The 22889-nt window shown below is 38.8% G+C and overlaps 1 protein-coding gene across 1 annotated transcript; it reads right to left on the reverse strand.

Moving 5' to 3' along the window:
• Nucleotides 1-9863: 9863 nt before the first annotated feature.
• Nucleotides 9864-22314, reverse strand: LOC110689862 (protein FAR1-RELATED SEQUENCE 5-like). Its single transcript, XM_021866695.1, has 8 exons — nucleotides 22293-22314; nucleotides 22101-22211; nucleotides 21915-22034; nucleotides 21369-21557; nucleotides 20873-20963; nucleotides 20574-20781; nucleotides 20213-20477; nucleotides 9864-10186 (listed from the first exon to the last, which is right to left on the reverse strand). Exons 1-8 carry the CDS (start codon nucleotides 22312-22314, stop codon nucleotides 9864-9866), a joined length of 1329 nt encoding a protein of 442 aa, XP_021722387.1.
• Nucleotides 22315-22889: the final 575 nt, after the last annotated feature.

The following is a 22889-nucleotide window of genomic DNA, read 5'->3' on the forward strand; positions in this document are numbered from 1 at the left end:
TTGCTTACTTATTTTAATCATTAAGTATAAAAACAATTATTATTTTAATTAAATGTAAAAGCCCTCTTAATGAGGGTTATCAATTTGTAATTGCTTACTTAGCTTTGTGTTCCTTCCTTAATACGAAGTAATTATTAGAAACTTTGTTTCATTGTATAATATAGTGAATTTTCAGGTCATGTAAGTTTTCAGACACTTATAATTGTGTTATCTAACTTTTTGTTACAAGAGAACTTTATCTTTTTGAAAACTCTCTTTACCTTTGTTCTTGAAAGGAGCTTGATGTTTATTGATATCATAAAAGCAAATAATCAAGTTTCCAATTTGTGCATGTCGCAAGTCACAAATGTGGGCTCTGACTCTTATACTTCTTCGCTAAGTTATAATAATTCCATACTTTCCAAATCTCCATATAATTTTGATAATGATAAAACTATAGTAGTTACACAGCATGTTGTTATCTTAAGTACGAGTACGTAATAGTGTTTACATTGTCTTCTCAAGTAGAAGCATACATAAAATAACATGTAAAACTGGCATATAATGAGTTATGTTAGTCTAAGTGTTGTGATTATTGAGCGTTTGATCCACTCAAACATTCCGACCCTTTAATTATGAGTTAGGACAACTTGTCAATTATGTCATTCTAAAAAATTGCCTTTCTTTAGTTATAAATTAATTTTGATAGTTCGAAGCCTTATAACATTTACGTATGTCATAGTTTTATTTTGAAAGTTGTAAAGGAGTTCCTTACCAAAGTTAAATTACTAGACATGTGATATGTAGAAGATCAACAACGATAGTAAATTCACGAAAATAGTGCATAAAGCATTGCAAAAATTGATCTCAATCATTAAATCATATAATTATTCAAAAGTCACTAAAAGACCCAAAAAGAAAAATAAGATCAATTAGGGGTGTGTTTGAATTGAATCTAAGGAAGGAAGGGGTGGGGGGGGGGGGGAAATCAACTCTCAATACTTCACAATTTCACATGCAAATAAAATCTCAATTTTATAAAGTGTTTGGTAATTATTTCAAGGGTTTTCAACATAGCAATAGCAATGTGAGAGACTGTGCAATTGTGCATTCAATAGCAATAGCAATAGCAATATATGCAATCATGAAAGTATGAAAGCTTGGCTTTTGATTTGAAATGATTAAATATGTTTGTATGGAATTTTGGATGCAAATATGAAAGTATGATTTAATTGCTATAGAGTATGATTTAATTACTATAGATCATGTATTGATTTTATTAAAGGTTGGTATTGGAAGAAAATTGAAGGTAAGTAGTATTAATTTGGAGAATTATCCTTTGATTATTATTGATTAGTCATTACTCATATATATATGAAATTTTAATACGATTTAAGTAAAAGAGTTTGGTTATGTCTAAATGATAATGTTTGTTGATTTGTTCGACATTTGGATTTAATGAAGGAATATTTAATTGAGGGTCATATACTACGAGTATGTGCTTAGTGATCAAAATTGTCCTAACTAAAGTTAAAATGAGTATTGTGTAATTTTTATGTTGTGTGTTGCATTGTTCTTATTAATAAGTTGACTATTATATAAGCTACTAATCACGTAAAGTGAAAGATGAATAATCAATAAAATCGAATAAGTTGCTGAATATACGTCTAAAGTATCGATAATTATGGAGCCATCAATGAGTCTTCCTTCTACTAACTCCGTTTTTATTTAGTTGACACCATTCTATTATCACGCTTGCCAACACACTTTTTTAACGACTAATATCTCTAATTCTCGATATTGTAAAATTATAAAAAGTGGATATTTATAAAATATAAATTGAGACGATTCAAACAAGATCCCATCACTTGACTATGTTTTATCGAAGCTATAAATCACAAAAGCTAGTCAAAGTGTAATTTGTGAATAATGTAAAAATTAAACGGTGTCAACTAAAAAAACGGAGGAAGTATTACTTTGGTGAATTATTTGGTTTTATGAAGTTATGTGAGACATCATGCATTCATGCTAACTATGGGAATGGAGTCACGCTCATCCACCTTTTGCGCTATTATTATTTTGGTTATTTATTTCCTCAAGAAGTTTTTTGGTTTGGATATCCTCATATAGGACATATATTGCTTTCTTCAATATTTAAATTTAATTGTTTTAATCAGTTAGTTATGTAATTGGTTAATATGAGAATTTATTGGGGTGGAATTGTGAATGCCGTTTTATTTGTACTATTATTAATAGTGGCATGCTAGGATATTATACTATTGTCTATGTAGCCTATACGTACTAAGTGTTGTTGATTACATTTTTTTGTATGTCAATCATGACCTATTCAGCTATTCTACAATGAACTTGTGATGAACCACCTTTACACCGGTATTATTGAGCAGAAGTTTTGCACAAATATCTTTAAGCGATGCGATTCCAACATCATGCATGCATTGCCAATGGATGAAGTGTGGATGAGTATATAATCAAATTTCCCGTTGTGGTCATCATTTAATAAATTTATTTATTAAATTTGTTTAATTTATGATTTAAATTAAATCTTTATGTGAATGGTTTTCTATTGGAATAAGAGCCTTAAGTTATGGTTTTTGTAGATTGTTTAACTTTGGTTTTATTTTAGGGAAATTCTCTTTAGTAACCATGAACTTTTATTTTTGGTCAATGGTAAAGTCTGAAACTTTTGATTCATCAATGGTAATCAATAATTATTATTACTAAGCAAATGGTAACTTAAGTTAAACAATTTGTTAATTCCTTAACTATGGTTTAGCTATTGGACTGCAAAAAGACATAACTATCCCCCATTTAATTACCTCAACCAATTATGTCTAACCAATAATGAAAACAAAAAAGAAAAACCCGACCATCAGCCTTTACCATTGATTATCATTGATAATAAAAAATTTCAGACTTTACCACTGAGAAAAAAAATAAAAGTTCGTGGTTATCAGAGAGAATTTCCCTTTATTTTATTTTAAAGTGCTTATTTTAATTTGATGAATTTCTATTGTCGAATTCATATAAGCCTTATTGTTTTAACTCAAGGAGGTGACACATTAATAATTCTCCAAAAAAAAAAAAAAATAATTTATTTTGGTTAATTGGTTTTGAAAAAGGGGCTAAATATTGGGGTGTTACACACATCAATATATTCTCATTTCTATAATTAAAAAATTTAATAATCAATGATTGAAATCGAAAATATGAAATAGATAATGGTTAATATCATAATTCATGAGACTATATTAATGGATATCTTTAGAATAAACTAGGTTAAAATCCCGTGCAATGCAGGGTTGTTAAATATTTTTGACAATATTACAAAATAAAAAGTACTACATATATGTAGAAATATTTCATTTGGGTATATATGGAATAAATATGATTGTCAAAATGGAAAGAAAATATCTTAAGGTGTAAATAGTTAACTTAAAGATTTTACAAACAAAAAAAAAATTAAAAAAAAAAAAGCGAAAAAGGCGGAAAATATCTTCTGGACTGGACTCACACGTGCCAATCCAGTGGTTATTTCTTCTTCTATTTTTTTTTTCATTTTAGCGCGTATTCTCTGCAATATTTCTCTCCTCTGTTCATATTTCTCTGCAGTTTCTCTCTCTTCATCTTTCCTTTGTTTTGTTGATTTTCTTTAGTTGACAAATTAAATTTTGGATTCTTATCGGTTTTTGAGGTTAGTTTAAATTATTTTTGGTTTTAATCGCATAATTTTTGTTCATTAGTTGTTGTAATTGTTGATTTTTTTATGGTTTTTCATTTTCTATGTGTATTATTAACTTGTAATTCTCTACTTTATTTCAATTTTTAAGTGGAATTCTTTGTTTTTGTTGTATTCGTAAGTACATTAGTTTGATTTTTGGTTTTTTATGTTTTTGATTGTAATTTTGTTCATATTATATGGTTTCCTGGTTCATTGTGTTCATATTAGATTGAATATTTTAGGTGTTACTAGTTTTTTTTTGTTTTTCCCCCCCCCCCCAGTTTTTTCATGCATTTTCATTCAATTTGTTGTTGATTTTGATTAATTAATCATTCTTATTTTGAATTTTAGGGTTTAATTTTGAATTTGCGATGGTGAAGTTTAGAGGTGGTCTTTTGAATTTTCGAAGGAAACGTGGTTTGCGAAGCTCTGTTGGTGGATCTGATGATGCTCAAGGTTTTACCAATTTCTCTATTTACAGTTACAATTTCTTGATTTTTGTACGTTTGTTAAAGTTACAAAATTAGTTGTTATAGTTATATAAATGTTTGCTTAAGTTATGTTTTATGTTTTATTATATGTCAGATTGTTTTATAAAAGTTATGTTTATTATAGTTATAGTTATACTATTTTTAGTTAAAGTTATGTTAATCTTAAACTTCAGTATTGTGAGCTTGTTATAGTTATACAAATGTTTGCTTAAGTTATGCTTTATGTATTATTATATGTCTGATTGTTTTATAAAAGTTATGTTAATTATAGTTGTAGTTATATTTTTTTTAGTTAATGTTATGATTTACATTTTAATACTATTATTTTCTATAGGTGCTAATGATGTAAGCAATGAAGTTAATGTTGATGTGGAGAAGGGTGGAAAGAAGGGAGGTAGTGTAGAGGAGGCTGCAATAAAGGAGGTTGCAGTAAAGAAGGGTGTTATGAAGGAAGCTGCAGTAAAGGAGGGTGCAGTAAAGGAAGGTGCATCAAAGAAGGGTGCAGTGAAGGAGGTTGTAGTAGAGAAGGGTGCAGTGAAGGAGGCTGCAGTAAAGAAGGGTGCAGTGAATGAGGATAAAAGTGAGGATAAGGGTTCTGAGCAGGATGGAGGTGATGATGAGGAGGTTTCAGAAGAGAGTGGAGGTGATGATGAGGAGGGTTCAAAAGAGGGTGGAGGTGATGATGAGGAGGGTTTTGAACAGGATGGAGGTGATGATGAGGAGGGTTCAGAAGAGGGTGGAGGTGATGATGAGGAGGGTTCTGAAGAGGGTGGAGGTGATGATGAGGAGGGTTTTGAACATGATGGAGGTGATGATGAGGAGGGTTTTGAGCAGGATGGAGGTGATGAGGAGGAGGGTGATGATGAGGAGGGTTCAGAAGATGATGAGGGTGATGATGAGGAGGGAAGTGAGGAAGATTCTAAACAAGAAGTGAGGAAGATTCTAAACAAGAAGTGAGGAAGAATTTGTTGAGAGAAATAAATAAAAAAAATTGAGTGTGAAAGCAAAGAAGCCAGTAAAGGATGCTCAGCGTCCAGCTGAGAAAAATCCAGTAAAGGATTATCGCTGTCCAGAAAAAAAGCTAGCTAAGGCATCCAATAATGCTTCTGTTGAGAAAAAAGCAAAAAAAGATTATCGTCGTTCGTCTGAGAAGAAACGGAAAATGGTGAAGGACAATATCTGTCGTGCTGAGAAGGAGTGAATAAAGGGTGATCGTTGTCTGGCTAAGAAGAAGCGGAGAGTGGTTGAAAAGGCTGTCAAAATTGAAAATAGAAACAGACCGGATTCTGATGCTGAAGAAGATGAAGCTGTTGCAAGTATATCAGATAGAGATGATTCTGATTCTGATTTTGAAATGTAATTACCCTTTTCTGAAGTTTTTGTTATTATTTCTAAAGTTATGGATTATGCTCTTAAAGTTATGGATAATGCCCTTAAAGTTATGGACATTGTGTTAGTAAGATAGATGTGATAATTAACTTATATGCTAATACAATATTTATGATAATTTTATGTAAAGTTATGGATAATGATATCAATGCTATATTTTAGTACTTATTTATAGCTATAATTTTGTGTTTGCTAAAGTTGCATTTATTATTTCTAAAGTTGTATTTATTCTCTTTAAAGTTATAGTTGGGTTCATTTTATTTTTCCTTTCTTCTTTTTTTTATTCAGATTGGATAGGTTTTTCAATAACCATTGCAGACTGCACACATTAGTAGATCTCATGAAAGATTTTTCTGATGAGCAAGTTAAATCTATTGTTGAAATTGGATTTGGTGGTTTGTTGGATTTAAAGTTAACTAGAACTGTTACAACTTTACTTCCTTGGTTGGTTTGATCATTTTGATCCTGTTAGTCGGATGTTTTCTATAAGTCCTGGGAAGGAATTTGTTATTTCTCCCTATGATGTTTATGATGTATTTGAGTTACCTTTGAATAATGGGATGGATGTTGTAGAGAGTACTAGGAGTACTGATCTTCAATTGAAACAAGAATGGAGGAGTATGCATGTTTGATGTTGCTGGTAGTGCAGGCATACCTTTACATAAATTAGAGGCTATTATTGTTTGTTAAAGGATGGTGGGGAGTTATTTAAGAGACTATTTGTGATGGTTGCTTTTGCTACCTTTTTAGCACCTGTTGCAAATAGAACTGCTGATTTAAGTTTTGTTAAAGCTCTTGAAAATGTTGATGAAATTAAGGATTTCAATTGGTGTAAATATGTTCATGAAAGGTTGTGTAGGGCCATTTTGAAGTATAAGAAAAGTAAGAGTCAAGACAGTGTTGGTGGTTGTATTTTGTTGTTGGAGGTTGTGTATTTTCAGCGTCTGAAGTTCAGGAATGAGGCACAAGATTGTAGTTTGCCTCTTATCAAACACTGGATTGATAAGAAAATTATTGATAGGGTGAAAAAAGAAGTTGGGGCTAAGTCCTTTGGTTATGGTATTTTGGATACTACTACATACCCTATAACTTAGAATTTTTTGTTCAAAGATCAGTTGCCTCTTCGAATTGCACCTGAAAAAGCTAAGCAAACTGAAGTTTCTCAAGTTGACAATGCTGATGATGCATCACTAGGAAAAGGATCATTAAGTTTGATGTTCCTGATAGTATGACATCTGATGAAGAAATTCACTCTGTTGCTACTGATGTAAGTTAAAAGTTGCACTTATTAATGCTAAAGTTATACTTTTTATGTTAAAAGTTATACTTACTGTAGCTAAAGTTATCTTTCTAATTATTCACTTATTATTTTTCAGGCTATTCATGAGCAATTTTTGTTGATGAAGAGGAATATGGAAGTTGTTACAAACTATCATTTGAAGAAGGTTGAAAGTTTAAAGAAGCATGATGTGGCTCGTGCTTCTGGTAATTCATCTCCTGTCTTGCAAAGTTAGGATTATGATCCAAGAATTTTTGAGATTGTTGATGAAATTGTTGATAATGTGTTATCAGTGAAGAAATTGCCTAGAGGTATTTCAAATATTGCTTGTGATGTGAATGTCGGGGGTGGGGAGAATGGTGGAAGGGTGGAAAATGTTCCGGGGGGTGATTTTGTTAATAATATTGATCAGAATGTGATTGAAAAGATTGACCTGGAGTATGGTGAAAGTTCTTTCTCATCTATAATTATGAATGCTTTGGGTAATGGTAAGGCGAAAATATCTGTTGGATATGGGCCATGTGATGTTGATGTTGAGTTTGTTGGACATGTGATGAAAAGTAATAAGAAGTCTTTGAAAAATTTACCAAAGTTGTATCAGGAGATTTCTGATTATTGCTTCTTAAATGATATTCAAGTGTTGAAACAGTAAGTTATTTATATTTTAGTTAAAGTTATATTTTTTTTGCTTAAAGTTATGTTTTTATTTCTTAAAGTTATTGTTTGTTTGTTTTTTTTTTTTTTTTTTTTTTTTTTTACTGGTTTTTGTTTATTTAGGGAGTGTTTGGTGTGGTTTGATTTTACTCATACTGTTCCAAATTTGGAGATTTTCCAATCTGTTATTGAGTGTTGGGCAATGTTGTTGAATGAGAATGAAAGAATGCGCGACGGAGGTCCTAAAAAATTCTGTTCTGGTGTTGAATGCAGTGTAAGTTTTATGTAAAGCTATATGTATTTTTCTTTTAATTGATGTTTGTATGGTTAATTCTTATGGATTTCTTTTTGTCTTATTGTTATTTAGGCTAACTTGGTAAAGCTTTGGGATGATGAAAATGATATTGATGTTATGAATCAACTTCAAGTTTGTTGGAAGGAATGGATTCAAGTCACAAACAAAAATTTTGATATCAGTGTTGTTGATTTGGTAATAATTATTTCTACTGTTGTGTATTTTAATTCACATGTGTCATCATTTTTTTTATTTCTAATTCTCTGTATTTTAAATTACAAATGATAGGTTTTTGTTCCTATTTATGCGTATCACCACTTATGGGTTTTTGCGTTGAATATGAAGAAAAAAACCATGCAATTATTGGACAATTTGGTTTATAAAGAAGCTACTATGGAAACAATTAAGCATTTGTCTGTAATATTTGTAATTGTTTAAATTATTGTTAAAGTTATACTTGTTTTTGTAAGAGTTACGCTTATTTTGGTTAAAGTTACATTTGTTTTATTATATGTTTAATTATTGTACTTTGTTCTTCCTTTTGTAGTGTTATCATTTGAGCACATTATTCAATAGTCTTGGTCATCTTGAATTGAAGTTGGAGATTATGCAATGGAGGAGGTGATGTTCAGTTGGAAGAATAATAAAGGATATGATCAATATTGTGGAATATATTCTATGATGTGTATGTTGTTGTTTGAAGGTGCTACTTTTAGTTGTGATGCGTTGATGCGGGTTAGTTGCAATTTTTTTAGTTAATTTTTTGTTTTTTTTTTTTTTTTTTTTTTACTGTGATTACATGATACTAATATATATAGTTCTTAAATACAACCAAGTTCAAGAGTTGTACTTCGAGCAGAGATATATGCAACACTGGTACTGTCTGATATGAATGATGGCAGACAATTGGTGTTGAATTCTTTATGCAATTTTAATTCGCGTCGATTGGAGTTAGCACCTGAATTTGCTAAAAGGAGAAAGCTGATGATGCAACAAAAAAGGAAAGATGAAAACGCGGCAAAAAAAACGAGTAAAGAAGTCAAAAAGAAAGATGCCAATAAGAAAGAAAAATTTGCCAAGGGGAAGTAAATATTTTATTAGCAACAGTAGGATTTGTTAAGGGGAAGCTAATGTAGTTAGAACTTACAATAATTTCATGCTTTTGTAAGTAAATACTGATGCTTTTTTTATGTCTATTTTCTAATTGGAAGTCTTTTTTTTGTAAAAAGAAGTTAAGGATACTGAATCAAAATTATTATAACAGTTATGGTATTTTTATTAAAAGTTATGGATAATGCAAATTAAAGTTAAGGATACTATTATAATAGTTATAGTAATTCTACTGAAAGTTATAGTTTTTTTTTAGCAAAAGTCATCATTACTTATACAATAAAAAAAGATCAATATATTATATTTAAAAGTTCAAGAATAATACAATAGTCTCAAATAGTCTAAGATCAATGAATATAGTTCAAAATTCAAGAACAATGTATCTAACATCAATTAAAATAGTCTCAAATTAGGGGTTATAGCTCCAAAGTCAAGTGGTGGTACTGCAGTCTTCTTTCTTTTCTTCTCTAGTGGTCCTCGTGGCCTTTTGTTCCTTCCTTTTGTTGTTGTACATTCAGGATCTGATATAAGAGGTGCCTCAGTTGTTGTACTTGATGATGTAGCTTGGTTAGTCTCTTCTTCAGTAGCTTGATTAGTCTCTACTTCAATAGCTTGGTTAGTCTCTACTTCAATAGCTTGGTTAGTCTCTACTTCAATAGCTTGGTTAGTCTATGCTTCAATAGCTTGGTTAGTCTATGCTTCAATAGCTTGGTTAGTCTCTACTTCAGTATTTTGGTTGGTCTCTGCTTCAATAGCTTGGTTAGTCTCTGCTTTAGTAGTGTCGTTGATGGTTGTTAGTAGTTCTTCAGCAAGAGAAAGGTTAGCAGCATAACTGTCCTTGATAAGCGTTCTTGCCTCTTCATTCGATTGACTTTTCAATATTAAATTATAGAATTTTCTAGCCATGGTTTGACGCCAAGGTGTTTATTAATGTTGTTCAGGTTCTTCATTGTCACGTCTTTCCCAAATTGATGATTTTGCAAACTTTGTCCATCTCTTCTTTATATACTGATTTGGTATTCTCATCACTGAATGTAAGTGTAATATTCTGATGCAGTGGTAACATAACCATCCAGAAGCTTCAAAATTCTTGCAAGTGCATTTAACTTGGTTGCTGTCAAATTCAAAAGTGACTTTTTGTTGCGACCAAGGTTCACTTTTAATTGCCACTAAATAGAACAAGGTACTACCATTTTGCCAAAGCAATTTTGTGGTAGTTGCAATGGAATACCCAAATTCTTCTTCGAAATCTGTGAATAAAGACAAAGTGTAGATTTCTGATGCATGTTTCAGCAGACCAGATAATGGTATTGCTTGTTTCGGGGTTTTCTGATGTCCTGCGGGAGAGTTACAATTCCGAGACTGGAACCGGACGCCTGTACCTGCAAAACAAACGGATGCTCCGGATGATTAGAGATCCGCCTCCGACGGTCAAGTTAGTACTTGATTAAGGAGTAATTAATGCGGAAATTAAAGTGATTGGGTCTCTCTAGGTGAGAGTGTTTAATGTGTGTAATCTGCGTTATCTCCCTTAATGAGGATTAAGGGAGGTATTTATAACCTCGGGAAACGTGCCAATCTAGGTTTAGGTTAACCTTGGGCTGATTGGGCTTCCCTCGGAGGTTGGGCCTAGGTGACCGGCTTCTCCATTAGGCATGGAGTATGCCACGTGTCATGACATAATAAGTCCAGGGTGGACGAATAAGCGTGTGCCACGTGGCAAGCCCTGAGAGGTCCAACTGGGGGACACTTGGCAGGACCTGATTGGCCCACGTGGCGCATTCCGATTGGTGGGAGCAAAATCCCCTAATCATTTGCCCCTCACAGGTGGCACGTGACTGGTCACGTGTTACCTGTGACAGGTGTCGCCCTGTAACAGGCGACGGCCTGCTACAGGTGTCACTCGGCGAGAGGCCGAGAGATTCTCCCGCCAAAATTTTGAAATTCTGGAAGTGACCCTTCGCCTTATCACTTCGCCTATATAAAGGAGTGTTGACTTCGGTCATTTTCACACTTGAAAACTTTGTGAGAGAACATTCGGACCCCTGAACTTGCTCTGACATTTTGGTCCCTTTCGGCCTACCGCCTGCTCTGACAAGCCGACTGCAAAGGATTTTCAGAACTTCATCAATCGTCACTCGTTCAGGTAACCGTCGGTTCTCTTACTCTTAATTTTCTCTTTACTTTATTCTTTTTGAAATGGCACCACGGAAGCACACGACTCGACCTAGGTTAGTGATCAGCCGGTCACCGGGGACGGCTGAATCTAGGACTAGGAGTGCCGCCTGCCCTTTTCTGGACCCATCTTTGCCCTTTATACAAAGTCCGACTGTGTCTGTGTCTATGCAGAGCATGATGGCCAGAACAAAAAAGACTGCCAGGATCTCAAACTCAGACGGCTCCTCCCACAGGGTGCCGATTAGTGAAACATCTGACCAGGCGCCAGATGTGGAAGTGAAACAAAGCGGCTTGAAAGCCGGCAGTTCTGAGGGAGGAGTCAAAGTGACCCCTTCCCATTTTACAGTTGACAATTCTACATTCTCTCCTGCTCCTTTTAAAGGAGAGGAGGCGGGCCCCTCCGGGAGAGGGGAGGAGTCGTCCTATTCGGACTCGTCAGAGGACGATTCCGAGTCTAGCTCTTCTGGCCATGCTTCTCTGGACACAGAAGAGAAAAACAGTCGCCTACAAGAGGCGAGGCTTTCTCACGCAGTTGAGAAGGGGGACGATTGGGCGGAGCCATCCGCCTCTCACCGAGAGCAAAATACCCCCTACTACTGCACGGTACCTCGGGGCCGGATCACGGCCATGCAAGAGAAAGTGGGGAGCTTTATCGCAAACCACACAATGGGCCCCGGCTTTTTAGTGTTCGTGCCGGATCCAGAGGACACAGTCGTCTGGCCGGCTGGTACCAGTTATGATGGCGCCTGCTTTAGCTGCTACGAGGCGGCCATTAAGGCTGGGCTGCGCTTCCCACTACATCCGGCTGTTCAGCGGATCTTGGATGGGTATGAGTTGGGGTTATGGCAGTTAGCCCCGAACTCCTGGGTCAACGTACTCGGCTATGTGGCCGGGTGCGAACTGCACGGGGTGGAGCCGAACTTCGAGGCTTTCGCCCACATGAACTACCTCAGCCGGACCCCTAAGGCAGGCGGTACCGGCTGGTATCAATTGACGAGCCACAGGGGCTACCTTATGACGAGAGGTAAAGCAAACAAATGGAAGGACTGGCGGAGCACCTTCCTTATCATTGAGAGTTCAGACACAGAGCTGAACAAGCGCTTCAACAGGTGGAACAGGAATCCACCCCTTCTTGCAGGCGGCCGCAGCATGCCGCCTGTTCCCCCCAAGGCTAAGAAAGAGATCCTAGATAAAGGACTCTTCAAAGTAGAGTCGAAGGTGAACTCTACTTCAGGGGTACGAGAGCAAGTACCCCTGCACTGCGTCCCGAGCTTCAAATGGCTCTATGACGAGTACTTTTTGGCCGCCTGTGGCCTCAGCAGTCGGTGCTCAAGAGGTAGCCGGCCTGTCGAATACTCTGTTGTTCCGTGCATTTCTTGTTATGACTTTTATTAACTTTGCTATTTGTTTTTGCAGCGGACGCCATGAGCAAAATTACCGCCTCCAAGACTGCGGCGGCCATGTTGCGGGCCTCCATCATGCAACAGTCTTCAACCGACTCCCCCAACAAGGGGGCACCCTTGGTGGGCTTCGAACCTTTCACCCTCTTTTTGGAGTTGTGTTTATGCATATACTGACTCTTTTCTTCTTTTTTAGACGGGCGCTCCAAGAGCTTCTTCTTCCCAACAGCCGGACCCCAAGGCCCGGAGGACGACTGTTGCGAGCTCTCCTAGTTCTGCCAGGAAACATGCGGCGGCTGAGAAACAGCCGGCCACTTCTTCTAAAACTCCAGCTGGGCCACCTAGAAGTATGAAATTGTCCTTGTAAACTTTAGACTTGCTCCCTCCTTTACTAGGTCTAATCCGTTTGTTTATGCTTGATGCAGCCGGCCCTCAGGAGCCTGACTTGGTCGAAGTGGCCAAGTCTATGATCAAGGCTGTACCTCCAGCTGAAAGGGAGGCGGTCAGGGGTGTCGGCACCCTTGACCTAGACGGGATTGCAGGGGTCCTTGCTGAGGTATACTTAGCATATTTTTGAGTATTTGAATTCCAGGACGCCTGTTTTCTTTTTTGTTTGGAAACTAACGTCTGTTCCCCTTTTTACTTAGGCCCTGCTCCGAGTGAACGGCCTTCGCAAGCCGCTTGACCGGAAGAAAAAAGAGGTAAAGGCTGCAAAAGCTATGGCCGCCTCTGACTGTGATAAGGCAATGTTTCAAATTGCCCAAAATGAAGTTCTGACAATTGATATTCTTTATTATCAGGCGCAGGCTACCGCCGCTATCCGGGTTCAGTTAGAGGCGGCCCAGAAGAGGAATAGCGAGCTGGAGGCGACCATCAACAACCTCAAGACCGAGCTGAGACCTCTTCGCCAAAAGATGTCCTCATACGAAACCTTGGAGAAATCCTTGGCGAGCGTAAAGGAACGCCTGGTGACCCAGGAGAAGAGTCTTACTCAGGAGCTCTCGGAAAAGGCCGAGCAAGAAAAGAAAGAGCTAGTCCGGGAGATGATGGAAGACTCTGCTCAAATCCAGCGCATAACTTGGGCCGCCTCTTCCCCAATGCCGACTTTGCCTCCTGGGAAAAAACGTACCGCCAGTGTTCTGATAGATATAATCAAGAGATCCTGGCGGCTGCTGAGGAAGAGGCGTTGGAGGAGGAGGAGCAGCCGGTAGTGGCGCTTGTGCCGCTTGGGGGTAATGCATCGAAGAAGGATGCAGCTGAAGCCGAGTCCAGCAAAAAGAGTGCTGACCAGGCGGCAGCTGCTAACATTGAAGATCTGCCCCCTTCATAAGCTTTATGTCTTCTTTCCCCGGCCTGCGTGCCGTTTGTTTGTATTTACCCGGCCAAGGGGCCGGGGCTCTGAATATTTTGCCGGTCTTTAATGACCGGCTTCCTTTTAATGAATATTTTTGTTTTGCTTCAAATTTGTTTAAGTATTGAATATTCTGATATCCAATTGTACACTATACCGACTGTTTTACATGGCCGATAGTTGCAGACAGGTACGGATAGTTAGTCACGCCGCCTATGCCCCTGGACGACTGGTTGTCTGTTTTCAGGCTAGACGATCAGTCGGCCATTTATCCAATCGGTATTCGAACCATTTTAAAGACTGGATCCCCTTTAGGCAGGCGGTTCTGTCATTTGTAAAATTAACCTAGTAGGAAAGTGGTTTCCTACTTGTCATGTTTTTAGGCTAGAGACTTTAGGCCGTCTAGGCCGACTGTTCCCCGCCATATTTAATCTAGTGTCAACAGGTGCTGTATGAACACCTTTTTAGTTTCATACTAAATTTTTAAGGAGTGACCAAGTAAACATGATTGTTACCTAGTCGCCAAGTAACTGAGTAGTAGAGGTATCAAGCGGTGGGTACCGGTTGTTCCCCTTTATTCGCCAATGTTTGTTGGCTTTTAACTCATAGGTTGTTAATGTAGCAGGAGTAGTGGTTGAGAGCCCCTGTTTGCTAAAAACAGGCGGACGACTCATACCTTTTAGGCTCCATACTAAGTTTGAGAGAGTGACTATGAGTTAACTTTGGTGTTACTCAGTCGCCGTCACTCCTTCTTGAGTAGTAAAGGTACCAGGCGGCGGAGGCCGGCTGAACCTTTTGATTCGCCAATGTTTGTTGGCTATTAACTCAAGAGGTACCCCCTGCATTTATCCCAAGTAATACAGGCGGTCATCTGACTCAGATGTCAACTGCTACCACTGGTTTGGTTAGTGATAGAGTTATCCTTGTCTCAAAAACGGCTACGTGGTTGCCCTTGGGGACAGTCGTATAGGTGCCGTGTAATTAGTTTATTGAGCAATGTTCCACCCAAAAGGGAGCTGCTCTCTGCGACGAATTTCATCCGGAGGGATGCCGCCGGACGCCTGCTATGATGTTGGGACAGGTCGTATTAGTTTTGAAGATTGGATCAGTTGGCTTGGCGCCTGGTCTGATCATTCGGCCTGTGGCCTTGGTTAGTCCTTTGGTGGACGCAGATGCTAAGTAAGAGGAGGGCAGCTTCCTATTTAGGCACAGGGTCGGCCAGGCCACCATAATTTTTTAGCTAAGTATAGGAGGGTGGTCGTCTGTCTTGGAATCGACTGTATGTCCAGACGGCATGCCCCTATGGTGATAGAGTAAAATATTCAATGGAGAGTAGCCGACTGTAAAGGTACAGGCGGCATGCCCCTCTGAAGATAGAGTAAAATACTCAATGGAGAGTAGCCGACTGTAAAGGTACGGACGGCATGCCCCTCTGAAGATAGAGTAAAATACTCAATGGAGAGTAGCCGACTGTAAAGGTACAGACGGCATGCCCCTCTGATGATAAAGTGAAATACTCAATGGAGAGTAGGCGACTGTAAATGTATAGGCGGCCTGCCCCTCTTAAGTAAGAATAAAAATTAAACATGGAGAGTAGCCGACTGTTTGTCAGTAGGCATGCCCCTCTTAAGTAAAAATGAAAACTGAGTATGGAGAGTAGCCGACTGTTTGTTAGTAGGCGTGCCCCTCTTAGTACAAAATTGAATATTAAGTATGCAAACTTTTATTAAGTAGCCCTTGACTATTTATATCATTCAAAAGAAATATTTCTTAAGATTATCTACATTCCAAGTTCGAGGCAACGGTTGGCCGTCTGGTGTTTCCAGACGGTAGGTACCGTCCCTGACCTCTTCACAGATTCGGTAGGGTCCTTCCCAGTTGGGAGTTAGTTTGCCAGACTCATTAGCCCTTCCAACTGCTTCCATTTTTCTAAGTACAAAGTCCCCCACTTTGAGTGGACGCCTGTGTACTTTTTTGTTGTATGATCTAGTCATTCTCAGGCGGTAAATTTCATGGCGCAAGACAGCATTGCCCCTCCTTTCAGGAAGTGAGTCTAATGCCAGACGCATGGCTTCCCAGTTTGCCTCTTCGTCATATAGCATTACTTGAAGAGTCGGCTCGTAGTGTTCTATTGGAAGAACAGCTTCCGCACCATAAGTTAGGAGGAATGGAGTTTCTCCAGTCGCCCCTTTTTCAGTCGTCCTAATGGCCCAGAGAACATGTGGTAATTCATCCGCCCATAGGCCGCCTGCTCGTTCAATCTTTTTCTTGAGACCGTCTGAGATGATTTTATTAAAGGCTTCTACCTGGCCGTTTGCTTGTGGACGGCCGACAGATGCAAAGTAGTGTGCAATTCCTTGGTCACCCAACCAGCTTTTGAGAACAGGCGTCTCAAATTGGGGACCATTATCAAAAACCATAGACATGGGAACCCCGAACCGAGTGATGACATTTTTCCAAATGAATGAAATTACATCCTTCGTCTTGATTCCCTTTACAGCCTCCGCCTCTACCCATTTAGTGAAGTAGTCGACGGCAACAAGTATGTACCTCCTTCCGCCTGTAGCAGGCGTATATGGACCCAGAATATCCATGCCCCACTTAGCAAACGGTAGTGGGCTATGAATGGTAGTGAGGTCAATAGCCGGACGGTGAATTAGTTTGCCAAACCTTTGGCACTTGTCACATTTTTTCACCATCTCCATCGCATCTGCTTCTAAAGTAGGCCAAAAGTAGCCCTGCCGCCTTGCCCGTTGAGCAAGCGTCCTACCGCCTATATGGGAAGCACAGTAACCAGAGTGAAGATCATCTAGTATCTCTCGCCCCTTTTCTGGAGTAACACACTTTAAGAAGGGTTGAAGGTACCCCCTTTTGTGAAGTTCTCCCTTTATTATTTCAAAACTGGTTGCTCGTTTTTTCAGTGCTGCCGCCTGTTGATGATCATCCGGCAGGGTACCATTTGTCAGATATGCCCTGATTGGATCCATCCAGGTTGAGCTTCTGTCTAAGATTCCAATAGGGTCTTCCTCAATGCTTCTCTTCTCCATTACTTCCCAAAAAACAGTTCGAGGAGTATCACAAGAGGCGGATGATGCTAATTTTGAAAGTGCATCCGCCTGGTTGTTTTCTGATCTCGGCACTTGGGTCAGATGGAAATCCTCAAGGGAGCCGACTGCTTGTCGGACCGCCTGTAAATACTTGATCATGGCCGGATGGGTTGCTTCGTATTCGCCATTGTACTGACTCACTATCAATTGTGAATCGGAACAGGCGTCTATTTTTCTTGCCCCTGCCGCCTTGCACATGCGGATTCTGGCTAGTAAAGCTTCATATTCTGCCTCATTGTTTGAGGCCTGAAAACTGAAGCGTAGAGCATACTCGTACCTGTCGCCCTCTGGCGACTGACATATGACGCCTGCTCCACAACCATTTGAAGTAGAGCTTCCATCCACATATACCTTCCAGACTTGGTCTGGAACTTGAGAGTCAGGAGGACGAGTCATCTCAACAATAAAGTCAGCAAAGGCTTGCCCCTTCACTGCTTTTCTAGGCTCGAAGGTAACTTCGAGGCTCTGTATTTCTATGGCCCATTTGATCATTCGGCCTGACGACTCCATGATGGTCAGTGGCCACTTGATAGGTTGGTCTGTATACACGACGACTGCATGTGCCAAAAAGTAGGGCTTCAATTTTTTAACAGCCATGAAGAGTGCAAGACCAAATTTCTCCACTAAGGGATACCTCAACTCAGCATTTTTCAGTACGTGACTGACAAAGTAGACCGGGAGCTGACATCCGTCTCTTTCAGCAAAGAGAACAGCGCTTAACGCATGATCAGAGACGGCCAGGTACATGTAGAGTACTTCTTTGGGCAAAGGGCTGACCAGCCTCGGCAAGGAATGCAAGTGAACTTTCAATTTCTAGAAGGCCGCCTCAGCATCCGGCCCCCATTCAAACCTTGCCTTTTTCTTAATTGTCTGGAAAAAGTATAGGCATTTGTCGCCTGATTGGCTTAGAAATCTTCCCAAGGCCGCCAGACAACCTGTTAACTTCTGAACCTCTCGGATGGTACGAGGCGACTGCATGTCGATGACCGCCTGCACCTTCTCAGGGTTCGCCTTTATTCCTCTCTGATTGATAAGGAATCCGAGAAATTTCCCAGACTCAACTCCAAAGAAACATTTCCTGGGATTGAGCATGACATGGTGCCGCCTGAGTGTGGCGAAAGTTTCTCGGAGGTCCGACAGATGATCTTTCTGAAGTTTAGACTTGACAATCATATCATCAATCTGATCAAAGAACACAGTGTTTATCATTCGCTGGAAAGTGGCCGGGGCATTCTTAAGACCAAACGGCATGACCGTGTAACAGTATAACCCCTGATCAGTGACGAAGGTCGTCTTCTCCTGATCTTTCTTCCATAAAGGAATTTGATGGAAACCAGAGTAGGCGTCCATAAAGCTCATCAAAGCATGGTCGGCTGTTGAGTCGACCAGGTTATCAATTTTAGGCAGAGGGTAACTGTCTTTGGGGCACGCCTTGTTTAAGTCTGTGTAGTATACACACATTCGCCAGGTGCCATTCGGCTTTTTAACTAGCACCACATTTGCAACCCAGTCTGGGAAGTAAATTGCCGAATGAACCCTGCATCAAGTAATTTTTTAACTTCGGCGGCTGCCGCCTGACTTCTTTCTTCGCCATGGTTCCGCTTCTTCTGCCGTACCGGCTTCTTTTTCGGATCCACGGCCAGTTTATGTACCGCCAGATCAGGACTAATGCCTGGCATTTCATGGACTTCGAATGCAAAGATGTTCTTGTATTCTTTCAATAGTTTGTGAAAGTCGTCACCCAGGTCCCTTAGAGCAGTCGTCCCAACCTTGATTGTTCTGTCAGGACGCGAGTCATCTAAGATCAGGTCCGTATGCTCACCAGTTGGCTGAGGGCGGAATTCATCCGACCGCTCCTCTGCCAATGATTGCTATTTTCTGTCTTTTCTTGCGGCCCTTGTCTGGGATGCCTTTCTCTTCTTGCCGCCTGCTTCTTGAACAGGCGCACTCTCTTTGACATTGTCAAGGTCTATTTTTCCACCTCTCGACCCAGTGGCCATAACAGTGGGCTTGACATCCGAGAGATAGCACTCTCGGGCCATCCTCTGATCTCCCCTTAGGGACCCGACTGTTCCATTATCCCTCTCAAACTTGAGCAACATAAGAGATGGGATTATAACAGCCTTGGAATTATTCAGGGTTGGTCGTCCCAGAATCATGTTGTAGGCCGAGAGTTCTTCTACTACCAGGAACCGGACTACCATGTGTCGTCCTTCCCCTTTTTCGCCCAGGCGGATGGGTAAATCCACTCGTCCCACTGGGTGGACGACTCCTCCTCCAAACCCTACTAAAGGGTGGGATGCCGGATGTATGCAATCAGTTTGATATTTTAGTTTCGACAGACATTTGCTACTGATGAGATCTGAGGAGCTTCCGGTATCTATGAGGATTCGGCCAACTCTCTGGTTGGCCACTTTACATTCAATAACGATAGGGTCGTCATGCGGCCCTCTTACCCCTCCTAGATCTTCTTCAGTGATGACAATCTCAGGAAATGAATATTTGGAGGGCCGTTCTTGGTGAACGGAATTTACATCTAACTGTCTGATATTGTCTTTGTTGCCAAAATGTTTCGGGGTTTTCTGATGTCCTGCGGGAGAGTTACAATTCCGAGACTGGAACCGGACGCATGTACCTGCAAAACAAACGGATGCTCCGGATGATTGGAGATCCGCCTCCGACGGTCAAGTTAGTACTTGATTAAGGAGTAATTAATGCGGAAATTAAAGTGATTGGGTCTCTCTAGGTGAGAGTGTTTAATGTGTGTAATCTGCGTTATCTCCCTTAATGAGGATTAAGGGAGGTATTTATAACATCGGGAAACGTGCCAATCTAGGTTTAGGTTAACCTTGGGCTGATTGGGCTTCCCTCGGAGGTTGGGCCTAGGTGACCGGCTTCTCCATTAGGCATGAAGTATGCCACGTGTCATGACATAATAAGTCCAGGGTGGACGAATAAGCGTGTGCCACGTGGCAAGCCCTGAGAGGTCCAACTGGGGGACACTTGGCAGGACCTGATTGGCCCACGTGGCGCATTCCGATTGGTGGGAGCAAAATCCCCTAATCATTGCTGATGATGCAATTGATTTACTACACGAGAACTCATCATATTTTTCCGTGCTTCTCCAACGCTGTATACAAGCTTTGAAAATGCTATAGAATTCAGTCAAGCTTGTTGATCTATTTGCTCTAAACCCAATTGCATGATTGGTACTTTCACTTCGTTGGGAAGAGAGGATACCAGCTGAGAAGAAGTCTTTGCTTAGAGCTGGACACCACTTTTCTTTTAGATCATAAATTCTTTGGAACCAACTATCTTCTTGTAAATTATACTTCTCAATCATTGAGTTCCATACAGTTTCAAACTCAACTTCAGTTACACATCGTTTCAAACAGTAGGAGAATGTTCTCTTAAAATCCTTGTCTCGTTTCAATGATCCAAATCTTGTAATAGCATTTTGTTCCAAATGCCATATACATAATCTATGCGTGACCTCTAAAATGACCTGAATTATAATCAGATATATTTTTAGAAAAAAAAGGTAATTACACAATAGAAACAAGGTAGCTTTAACACCTTTATGTATAGCTTTAAATGTTACCTTCTGTATTGCAGAGCACATTGCTTGATCTTGGTCTGTGAAGATTGAGAATGGGCATTTCCCTCCCATTGACTTTTTGAATGTCTCAGGAAGCCATACAAATGATTTAATTTTCTCATCTCCAATAAAAGCACACCCAAACATGCAATTTTTCCAATGGTTATTAATTCCAACAATATGAGCACATATCAAATTGTATCTATTTGTCCTATATGTAGTGTCAAACACTACAACATCTCCATAAATACTATAATCTTCTCTCATCATCGAGTCTCTACAAAATAGTGCTCTCAACTTGCCTTCTTTTATTCAATCTAAATCTAAAGAAAAATTCAGGATCATTAGCAAGTTCCTGGTACATTATTTCAGAGACTGCTTGTGCATCACCACCTTCAATATTTTTCATTTTCAACCTTGTCCAATAATTCAGATGGTCTTTATTTGTGTGTCCCGAGTTTTCTTCACCTCTAGCTTCACTGCACATAGCTCGATTTGAGTCCATAGCTTGAAGTCCTGACTTTTGCAAGTTTTCTATTACTTGTCCCTTTTCTTTTGTCATTTCTCTTTCAGATCGATGAAGATAGTGCCATTGTTTTCTTGTGAGTTCATGATTATGTACCAAACATGTTGTATTACTTCAAACAATCCATCCTCATTCATCTTGACTCTTATACAAGCTCTACAATCTGTTCTTGTGATAGGAACTTGCCTTGGTTTTCTTTTCTTTTTTCTTTTCTAACATTCTCCACAATTGCTTCTATTTTTTCTTTTTTCTTTCCCCAATATTTGTTTTACCTTGTGCAGAACAAACATAGTATTTCTCCACAATAACTTTTTCAGTTTTATCCCTAGTCCTACCTGTATGTTTCCTTACTGAAAATCCTACAATTGATGCATGTTTTTTGTAAATCTCATGCATTTCTTCAAAGGTTTTTGTTCTGATGCCTAATAGTGTTCTCCCAACATCAATATTGGTTTCAATGACTGCAATTCAAACAGTATAGTAGATTTAAGTTTTATGAAAAAAGTGTAACTATAATTCAGAAATACAGTAACTTTTAAGCCATATCAGGTAACTTTGACAGTGTTATCACTAATTTCACTATTTTATTAAATTATATAATATAACTTCTAAGCCATATTTTGTAACTTTAACAATAATAACTATAACTTTTAAGCCATAAACAAAACAACACTTATATTTCTTAAAGTTACACTTCTATTTCTTAAAGTTACTATAAATTAAACAAGTATGCAATTTCAACTTTACTTGTACTTTTCAATATTAAACAGAAACTTTAATTTAAACAATTTTGCAACTGTTTAAAAGCTTAATGTTACCTTTAGAAGTTGAATTCATCTGCTGAGATTTGCTCTTCATCCGCCGAGATTTGCACTTCATCAGCTGACATTTGTTCTTCATCGAGATGAACCAAGTATGCAATTTCAACTTTACTTGTACTTTTCAATATTAAACAGAAACTTTAATTTAAACAATTCTGCAACTTTTCAAAAGCTTAATGTTACCTTTAGAAGTTGAATCTTCATCTGCTAAGATTTGCTCTTCATCCGCCGAGATTTGCACTTCATCAGCTGAGATTTGTTCTTCATCGAGATGAACTCTACTCTCATATGAATCTGCATTTATCGTAATTCAATCAATCACCAGTTTACCTATTTTTGGTAAATTTGTAGAAATTCATATACAAAATTACGTACCTGAATTGAGGTTTTGATGCATTGCATTGTCATCGATTTTGCTATCTAGGTTAATATTATTGCCACATTACCTGCAATTTAGTGTTTGTTGCATAAAATCATTGTTTAAATCAACATCAATTGCAGACTCAACTTCAATTTCTTCTGAAGTTTGCAGATCGTTTGAAATTGGAGCTTGAATTTGTTTTTGAGATTGTAATAATTTGTGAATTAGAGAATCCATCGATGTTTTGCAGAGAATTTGCAGAGAATTTGAGAGAATATTTCGTCGAAGAAGAAGATGATGTTTTGCAGAAGAAGAAGAAGAATTGAGCGCAATTTATACTGCAATTGGCACGTGCCAATCAGGATTTACATTAAACTTACTGTAAGCCGGTTGCACGCAAGAATTATTGCAACCTTTTTCTTTTCTCTCTTTAATTTTAGTCACTCCACCTTCCATTTTCCTAATTTCATTTTGAATTAAATTCCCAACAATTTATTTCTATAAATATATTTTCGGTTACACATTACACTCATAATTATTTTTACTACACGGGCGAAAGCTATGTCTAGTAGTAAAACACTTGTAATCTTATTATTTCCATCTAAAATCAG

The sequence above is a fragment of the Chenopodium quinoa genome, unplaced genomic scaffold (assembly GCF_001683475.1).
Source record: "Chenopodium quinoa cultivar QQ74 unplaced genomic scaffold, ASM168347v1, whole genome shotgun sequence".
Lineage (NCBI taxonomy): Eukaryota > Viridiplantae > Streptophyta > Magnoliopsida > Caryophyllales > Amaranthaceae > Chenopodium > Chenopodium quinoa.